The 9671-nt window shown below is 40.7% G+C and overlaps 1 protein-coding gene across 6 annotated transcripts in view; it reads left to right on the forward strand.

The window, feature by feature from the left end:
* Positions 1-8880, forward strand: part of mtrr (5-methyltetrahydrofolate-homocysteine methyltransferase reductase) — a 91987-nt gene extending 83107 nt beyond the window's left edge. For 3 of the 6 annotated variants that reach the window (XM_072575514.1, XM_072575516.1, XM_072575515.1), the window contains one exon: positions 782-8880. In XM_072575514.1, coding sequence (XP_072431615.1) covers positions 782-926 — 145 coding nt within the window. In that variant the 3' untranslated portion in view covers positions 927-8880. The remainder of the gene's footprint in view (positions 1-781) is intronic. The other 3 variants (XR_011961339.1, XR_011961340.1, XR_011961338.1) reach the window with 2 other exon arrangements.
* Positions 8881-9671: the final 791 nt, after the last annotated feature.

Raw genomic sequence — 9671 nt, forward strand, 5'->3', positions numbered from 1 at the left:
ATGTTGATATTGCTCTTTTCCATGAGATGGTAAACATTGTTGTCATAGAGTCATACAGCACAGAAACCTTCCAGTCCAACTAGTCCATGCCGAACATAATTGCAAACTGATCTAGTCCCACCTGCCTGGTCCTGGCCCAGATCCCTCCAAACCTTTCCTATTCATGTGTCCATCTAAATGTTTTTTAAATGTTGTAATTGTACTCTCATCCACTGCTTTCTCAAGTTCATTCCACACACAAGTCATCCTCTGTGTAAAAACAGTTGCCTCTTTTAGTCTTCTATAAGTCTTTCTCCTCTCACTTTTAAAAATGTGACCCCTAGTCTTGAAATTTCCCCATCCTAGGGAAAAGACAGCTGCCATTAATTCTATCCACACCTCTCATTATTTTATAAACTTGCATCAGGTCACCTCTCTACCTCCTACGCTCTAGTGGATCAAGTCCCAGTCTATCTAGCCTTTCTTTCTAACTCAAACATTCCATACCCGGAAACAGCCTAGTAAATCTCTTCTGAACCTTCTCCAGCTTAATAATATCCTTCCTCTAACTGGGTGACATCTTTAATATTTTACACTGAATTTAATTGAAAGCATTAATTGGTTCTGACTTCAATTTGCTCTGCTGTAAAATTCTTAATTGTTCAACTGTACGCAGAATATCTGTGCCTTGCAAGTATTGCCTATCTGCACTTTGGATTTTGTGAGATCTAGAAGAAAAGACATAATGTCTGAGAGTAGTGAAAGTGCCCCTTTACTGACTTTATTTTTGCTTCTTAAACAGAGATGGCAAGAATATGGCTAAAGATGTGGCCAGTTCTCTGACTCAGATTGTATCAGAAAAGCTGGGCGTGGATACTTTGGTTGCCATGAAAATTTTGGCCGACTTGCGTGAAGAGAAACGTTACCTACAGGATGTCTGGAGTTAACTGCAGCTGGAGGGGAAAATCTAAGTTGAAAACAACACTTTCCACAGAAATTGCTTAACAGTTTTAAATGCTAATTGTTTGAAGGAATGTTAGAAAAAGACCTCTCATTGCCAAAGTGCTTGTGGAATTTGTTTTTGAATAGTTGACACTAACCCTTGTCAAAGATAGTGAGGCAATGCTCTTTATTTTGAGGGACATTGCTCTGATGTTATTGTGAAACAAATTACTGAAAGTGGCCTCAACACCACCTCACATAATCTGCTTTTAAAAGTTATGATGTTATTAAGTATCAATGGGAATTTCTGCTGTGTGATCTTTGAGCTTTTGGATGAAATCTAAAAAACATTGTGTTTTAACATAATGTAATTTTTTACAAAAATGTAATTTTAAAATTATGCCTTTTAAAATGTCCTCGTATTAAGTTTGAGCTACACACATATGGTTGAAGATTCCATGGAAGTCCAGTTAGATCAAATGTTAGATTATTGCTGAGATTTGCTCTAAATGTCAGCATTTTGAGCACATGTACATCTTGTTGTGCAAATCACATCACGTTTATAAGTTCTTAGGCTTAGCTATGAAACACTGCATTTTGTCACCTTGTTTGCTGGCATTATCTGTTGTGCTGGTCTTTTTTACTTTTATTTATATTAATTATATAAGAATATGTTGTGGAAATTTATCTCTATGCCAATAGGTACAGCACTATCATTTGTGATCACTGGAACTGTAGCCTTTTGACCCTGAGCAAAGGTAATATGTTCTCTATATTGCATTACCTTTCTTGCATGCTATATTTCAGTAGAACATTGGGACAGGGTTGAATGCAAAGGTTGTATTGGTCCTGTGAATGTTGATCAAAGGACTAATCTTTTTCCCTGCCTCCCTGTTCTGTTAGCTATTTATTTAAATTCTAGATTTATGTTCCTGTGTGCTCCTCCTTTAACGCAGATTACCTTTTCCTATTTTAGAGTGTGCATGTTTGTGTGATAGTTTGATTTATTCTTGTTTATGCAAAAATTGTCAATTTTCAATTATTCTCAGGTCGCATATCCCAGCAGATTCCGCACAGAAGTTTTTTACGTGTGACTTCACTTCTATTAATATTGTTGTCATTGGATGCAGTGAGACTGCAACCATGAAATAAGTTGAACAATGTGATGTATGACCAGCTGAGGAGAAAGCTAAACATTTTTGGACAATCTTTTACTGATTGCAAATTGAACCGTAACATTTTTACGGTAAATACAATGTAAAATTGAAACTGGTCATAAGGAAAGCTGCTGACCGTTCACTGTGCTGTCTGTAGGTTTTTTGTAGGTTTTGATTGACAATTTACTATTTACTAATAACGTATTACCCGATACAGCTGTGCAGCCTCTACATGGAGCTGTGGCAGGGCAGACAGCAGCCTGGCTCTTCAAGGAATAAAACAAAGAATCCTCCTCACTGAGGCAGTTAAGAGGAAGTTTTAACCACAAACAGGCTGGTGTGTTCAAGTCAGTCCGATGGTTAAAATCTTTTTTGGTTTCCATCTGACCTGTTGCCAATCCACCTCTAGCTTTGCTGGAGATGGCGTGTTGGACAAGTGACCTACCTGCTCCAAGAGTTGAGATGGCACTTTAAAAAATTTCCAGCCTTATTCCTTAACTTTAAAAATATTACTGTTAATAGCCAGTTTCTTGATCCATAGGGGACCTGGCAGCTAATCCCAAAAGGGTCACTGGACACAAAACATTGACTCTGCTTTCTCTCCACAGATGCTACGAGACCTGCTGAATTTCTCCAGCAATTTCTGTTTTTGTTTCAGATCTCTAGCATCTGCATCTTTTATTTAACCCAGCTGTTGTCTGGTTGTATCCAGGAAATAAGTTCTTTTTCTTTAAACCTACCAACTGAATCCTGCATGCTTATCTGTGCAACCCCATGATCAGACACTTCCTTGAACCCCAAATCTCCACGATTCCCTTATCGCAGCCTCCAGATAATACAAATCTCCCTTGTCCTCAGGCTTCTGATGATTTGCTTCCTGCCCAATAGGAGAGGGAGCCAGTATGTGACAATGACACTACACAAAATGGAATTAAGACCCGATAATTGTGTAGGGACCCTCAACCTCCAGACTCCATAGCCCCTATTGAGCCCACCCACCCACCCACTTCTCTCCTGCCGCTCCCACCCCAACACCCAACTGGTCAGGTAAAGTCAAAGTTATGCTTTAGAGCCAGATGAACATAGGAATTGAGAGCAAGAGTCAGCCTTCAGTCCTTCAGTGATGAAGAGGTTTTGCTTATCCTCTGCTGCCTGATCTGCTGTGCTTTTTCAGCTCCACACTCTCAACTTTGATCCTTCAAGCCTGCTGTACCATTCAACAGGATCCAGATTGATCATGTTCTTAGTTCAATTTTTAGTTCAAGCAAGTTGACCAGGAAGTATAAATTTAGACTTAAAATCAGGTATTGCACAGTAGTGAAGGTCCAAGTTAACTTGGAGAAGAAATTTCAGATTTCTGCATTTAATTGCATAGACAGACTCCCAGAAGCTGGTGTCTAATTTACTTTATAATACTTGTGAATACTAATAACATTACTGTGATACCATTATGTTTGTGATGTTTTCATGTGCTTCGTCTTAGCACTCCTCCATCCACATCCACATTCAGAATGAAGGAGCTTGACCTTTAGTGGCAGGGGTCATGAGCAGTTGGTTTCCTAATGTAGTCAAATGGTGCATACTGTCTCAGGAGAAAAGCAGAGATTTTGGGCATGATGTTATATCCACTTGTATTTGAATGCTTTATGCTTTCTGACAGTCTTCATCTTCCTTTTCCTATTCAGCATGACTGGCAGCATACTCTGGTGATCAACCAGCCCATATTTAATGGAATTGTCTCATAATGTAATGTCTCACCACACCTTCCTTTTGTTCGGTTCTGTGGTAAGCTATGTTTCTCAGACAACAGCTGGGAATCTGCTACTGCCATTGTATCTTTGTATTTTTGTATGTGTTCAATATTATTGATACATTCAACTACAAAGAGGAGGGAAGAGAAATGGCTGAGGCTGAACTCAGAATTTTCTGTTTGGAGTCAGAGTTATACAGCACAGAAACAGATCCTTCAGCCCAGATATAGCCACACTAACCAGATATACCAATCTGACCTAGTCCCCCATTTGCCAGCATTTGGCCCATATCCATTTTAAACTCTTGCTTTTTGTCCACCCATCCAGATGACTTTTAAATGTTGTAATTGTACCAGCCTACACCATTTCTTCTGGCAGCTCTTGCCATACATGCACCACCCTCTGCATGGAAAAGTTCCCCCTCAGGTTCTTTTTAAATCTTTCTCCTATCACCTTAAACCTGTGCCCTCTCTAGTTTTGGATTTCCAACCTTGGACAAAGACCTTGTCTATTCACCCTATCCATGCAGCTCATGATTTTATAAGACCATAAGACATAGGAGTGGAAGTAAGGCCATTCGGCCCATCGAGTCCACTCCGCCATTCAATCATGGCTGATGGGTATTTCAACTCCACTTACCCACATTCTCCCCATAGCCCTTAATTCCTTCTGACATCAAGAATTTATCAATCTCTGCCTTGAAGACATTTAGCGTCCCGGCCTCCACTGCACTCTGCGGCAATGAATTTCACAGGCCCACCACTCTCTGGCTGAAGAAATGTCTCCGCATTTCTGTTCTGAATTTGCCCCCTCTATTTCTAAGGCTGTGTCCACGGGTCCTAGTTTCCTCACCTAACGGAAACAATTTCCTAGCGTCCACCCTTTCCAAGCCATGTATTATCTTGTAAGTTTCTAATAGATCTCCCCTTAATCTTCTAAACTCCAAAAAATATAATCCCAGGATCCTCAGCCGTTTCTCATATGTTAGACCTACCATTCCAGGGATCGTCCGTGTGAATCTCCACGGGACACGCTCCAGTGCCAGTATGTCCTTCCTGAGGTGTGGGGACCAAAACTAGACACAGTACTCCAAATGGGGCCTAACCAGAGCTTTATAAAGTCTCAGTAGCACATCGTTGCTTTTATATTCCAACCCTCTTGAGATAAATGACAACATTGCATTTGCTTTCTTAATCACAAACTCAACCTGCATGTTTACCTTGAGAGAATCCTTGACTAGCACTCCCAGATCCCTTTGTACTTTGGCTTTATGAATTTTCTCACCGTTTAGAAAGTAGTCCATGCTTGTATTCTTTTTTCCAAAGTTCAAGGCCTCGCATTTGCTCACTTTGAATTCCATCAGCCATTTCCTGGACCACTCTCCCAAACTGTCTAGATCCTTCTGCAGCCTCCCTACTTGCTCAGTACTACCTGCCTGTCCACCTAACTTCGTATCATCGGCAAATTTCGCTAGAATGCCCCCAGTCCCTTCATCCAGATCATTAATATATAACGTGAACAGCTGCGGCCCCAAAACTGAACCCTGCGGGACACTGCTTGTCATCGGCTGCCATTCCAAAAAAGAACCTTTTTATCCCAACTCTCTGCCTTCTGTCAGACAGCCAATCCTCAATCCTTACCAGTAGCTCACCTCGAACACCATGGGTCCTCACCTTTCTCAGCAGCCTCCCGTGTGGCACCTTATCAAGGCCTTTTGGAAGTCTAGATAGACCACATCCACTGGGTTTCCCTGGTCTAACCTACTTGTCACCTCTTCAAAGAATTCCAACAGGTTTGTCAGGCACTACCTCCCCTTACTAAATCCATGTTGACTTGTTCTAATCCGACCCTGCTCTTCCAAGAATTTAGAAACCTCATCCTTAATGATGGATTCTAGAATTTTACCAACAACCGAGGTTAGGCTAATTGGCCTATAATTTTCCATCTTTTGTCTTGATCCTTTCTTGAACAAGGGGGTTACAACAGCGATCTTCCAATCATCTGGGACTTTCCCTGACTCCAGTGACTTTTGAAAGATCTCAACCAATGCTTCCGCTATTTTCTCAGCCACCTCCCTCAACTCTAGGATGTAGCCCATTGGGGCCAGGAGATTTATCAATTTTAAGACCTTTTAGCTTTTCTAGCACTTTCTCTTTTGTAATGGCAACCACACTCAACTCAGCCCCCGACTCCCTTTAATTGTTGGGATATTACTCATGTCTTCTACTGTGAAGATTGACGTAAAGTACTTATTAAGTTCTCCAGCTATTTCCTTATCTCCCATCACTAGCCTTCCAGCATCAGTTTGAAGTGGCCCAATGTCTACTTTTGCCTGTCGTTTGTTTCTTATGTATTGAAAGAAACTTTTACTATCATTTCTAATATTACTAGCTAGCCTACCTTCATATTTGATCCTCTCCTTCCTTATTTCTCTCTTTGTTATTCTCTGCTTGTTTTTGTAGCCTTCCCAATCTTCTGATTTCCCAGTGCTCTTGGCCACTTTATAGGATCTGTCTTTTTCTTTAATACATTTCCTGATGTCCTTTGTCAGCCATGGCTGTCTAATCCCTCCCCAGATAATCTTTCTTTTCTTGGGGATGAACCTCTGTACAGTGTCCTCAATTATACTCACAAACTCCTGCCATTTTTGCTCTATTGTCTTCCCCACTAGGCTCTGCTTCCATTCTATTTTCGTCAGTTCCTCTCTCATGCCCTCATAATTGCTTTTATTTAACTGTAGCACCATTACATCCGATTTTGTCTTCTCTTTCAAACTACAGACTGAACTCTACCGTATTATGATTGCTGCTTCCTAAGTGTTCCCTTTAAGATTTTTTATAAAGTCTGGTTCATTATATAGCACCATGTCCAGAATAGCCTGCTCCCTTGTGGGCTCTGTTCCAAAAAGCCATCCTGTAAGCATTCCATGAATTCCCTTTCTTTGGATCCACTGGCAACATTATTTACCCAGTCCACCTGCATATTGAAGTCTCCCATGATCACCATGACCTTGCCTTTCTGACATGCCTTCTCTATTTCCCAGTACATGTTGCGCCTCTGGTCCTGACCACTGTTAGGAGGTCTGTACATAACTCCCATTATGGTTGTTTTGCCTTTTGTGGTTCCTCAATTCCACCCACACAGACTCCACATCATCCGACGCTATGTCATTCAGTGCCATAGATTTAATTTTGTTCTTAACTAACAAGGTAACCCCCCCCCACCCCCCCCATGCCGCCCTCCCTGTCTTTTCGATAAGTTGAAAATCCTCTAGACCTCTATAAGGTCACCCTTCTAGGCCACTGAGGTTATAGACCTCTATAAGGTCACCCTTCAGCCTCTGACACTCCAAGGAAAGAAAACCCCAGACTATTCAACTTCTCCATACGACTCAAATCCTTGTAGATCATTCCTGCACCTTTTCAAGTTTAACAACAAATTTCCTATAGAAGAACGACCAGAATTGTACACAGTATTCTGAAAGTGGCCGAACCAACATTCTGTACAGCCACAGCATAACATCTCAGCTCGGTTCTGATCAATAAAGGCAAATGCCTTTTTCACCACCCTGTCTATCTGCAACTCCACTTCTAAGGAACTATGCACCTGCACCCCCCAGGGGTCTTTCTTTAGCAACACTGCCCAGGGCCCAGCCATTAACTGTACAAGTCCTGTCCCTTGCGTTATCAAAATGCAGCACCTCACATTTATCTAATTTAAACTCCATCTGTCACCCCCTCAGCCCATTGGCCCATCTGATTTTTTTGTAAACGTAAGCTGCATAGGAAAGGATCCTGGCTGTCAGAGCTGCTCTTGGTTTTGAGGTTTTTTTCCAGCACTCACGGGTTTACTCACATCCTTGGGGCAGAAATCGCTGCTTATAAGTTTTACATGATTTCTGGAATTTTTAGAATAAAGATCAAAAATAATCTACGTTAAAAGAGAGGGAGAGTGAGTTTTGGGATAGTGACCATATGGCAAGGTCCGAGACAGAAGCATTGGATAAAGCTTGGAGATCAGCTTTGTATCACATCTGTGGCGGCATGGTGGTCAGGCCCAAGATTCAGCAGCTTAATGTCCGCTTTCTGCAGTGGTGGAAAATACTGCTCCTGTCTTTTCCTTCACCTCAGGAACCCATGCATTGTGAATTGAAGAAAGATTAACTTTGTCTGATTTTTTTAATATATGATTTCTGTTATGAATATAGGTGCTGGTGTATGGTGATTTAAACACTGGATTTCTTTTGAAAGTACAAGTGATAATAAATTATTCTATTCTAGCTGTCAGACTGAGAAATTGCACAAGAGCTCAGGAGATCAGCTTTCATTTAACCAGCAAACTCTGCAGTTTCTTAAATGCTACAATACAATTCATATAGGAAATGTTCAGCAGCAAGTGATATAGTCATAAATGTTTTCTCTGTTTTACTGTTTGTAAATAGTATTGAATATTTATCTTGTACTCTTCCTCTTTCCTTACCTCATTAGACCCTTGGCTTTGTGTCTGAATTCGGGGCCCTGAGTCAGAACTCCGCCCTTCCTCACTCTAAATCTTGTCAACACCCTCCAATCATCCTTTCTGAAGTGTCTGTCACTTTCTAAGAGCTGCTCACTTGAGACACCTTTCCAATTGGAATTTTGTCTGCACTTTATGGCTGCCATATTAGCCTGAGGGATTGCCACTATGCTGTTATTTGTAGACCTGAGAACAGCACTAGAGAGTGGGTCTGCTTTGTAGTCTTGCAGCCAAATATATGATATGGTGTCAGTACATGTTCATGAATGTTATTGAGCTAAAGTATTGGTACTACGTAAATTATAGTTTGAGTTAATTTGATTCTTCAGAATTTTTCCAGACATTTTTGCCTCATTTCCTGTGGCATAATAACATTTTCTGTCTTTGGTATAATAAATTATGTTGTCAAAAAACATACAAGTCAGAGTTTTTTGAAATATGAGCACACTTTATATTTTAAGAAAACTTGAGATTATTTATAGTGTAAAGATAATGGCAGAATTGTAAAAATAAACAAATGAGACTCTCAAATAAAACATCATTTGTTCAGTGTTATCATATTACCTTTTTTAAACTCATTCTTGGGATGCAGAGTCACTGATTAGGCCAATATTTATTACTCACTTGTTATTGCTCAGTATAGTTATGTGTCAGCCACATTGCTGACAGTCTGGAGTTACATGTAGGCCAGACTAGGCAAGGATGGCAGGTCTCTTTCCCTTGCTTAGTTGCTCTTGAAACCCTTATTTGTACCTTTTTCATTTGTAAACTTCCATTCTAACATACTGGTGTTTCATGTTCTGTTCTCCATAAACTGGAAGTTCTCCAAACTTTTGCAGCTCATGACAGCATTTGCAGGAATGGAACAGCAGGTGCAGTATCTGGATGTTATGGAGGAGTTATGGTGCAAGGCACAGAGTACAATGTTGGTGTTGCTGAGGACAGTACATAGGTAGGGCTGAACATGAAAACATTTTAGAAAACAGCAAAGGGTGACTTTAAAAAGGGATAAATTATAATGTGAAAACTAGTAAGCAATATAAAACAAGAAGTAAAGCTCAATCCAGGAAAATAAAGAAAGGGATAAAAATAGTAGTCAAAGTAAACAGTGGTCCCTTAGAGAGGAAGGAGAAAGTGAGGGCTGGAGAGTCAGAGTTAAAAAGTATGGCGCTTGAAAAGCACAGCAGGTCAGGCAGCATTCAAGGAGTAGGAGAGTCAAAGTTTCAGGCATAAGCCCTTGGTCAGGAATGTGAAGGGGGCTGAGAGATAAATAGGAGGGTGGAGGGGGAAGGCGATAGGTGGATGGATAGACCAGATAGATGAGAAG

The sequence above is a fragment of the Chiloscyllium punctatum genome, chromosome 8 (genome assembly GCF_047496795.1).
Source record: "Chiloscyllium punctatum isolate Juve2018m chromosome 8, sChiPun1.3, whole genome shotgun sequence".
NCBI lineage: Eukaryota > Metazoa > Chordata > Chondrichthyes > Orectolobiformes > Hemiscylliidae > Chiloscyllium > Chiloscyllium punctatum.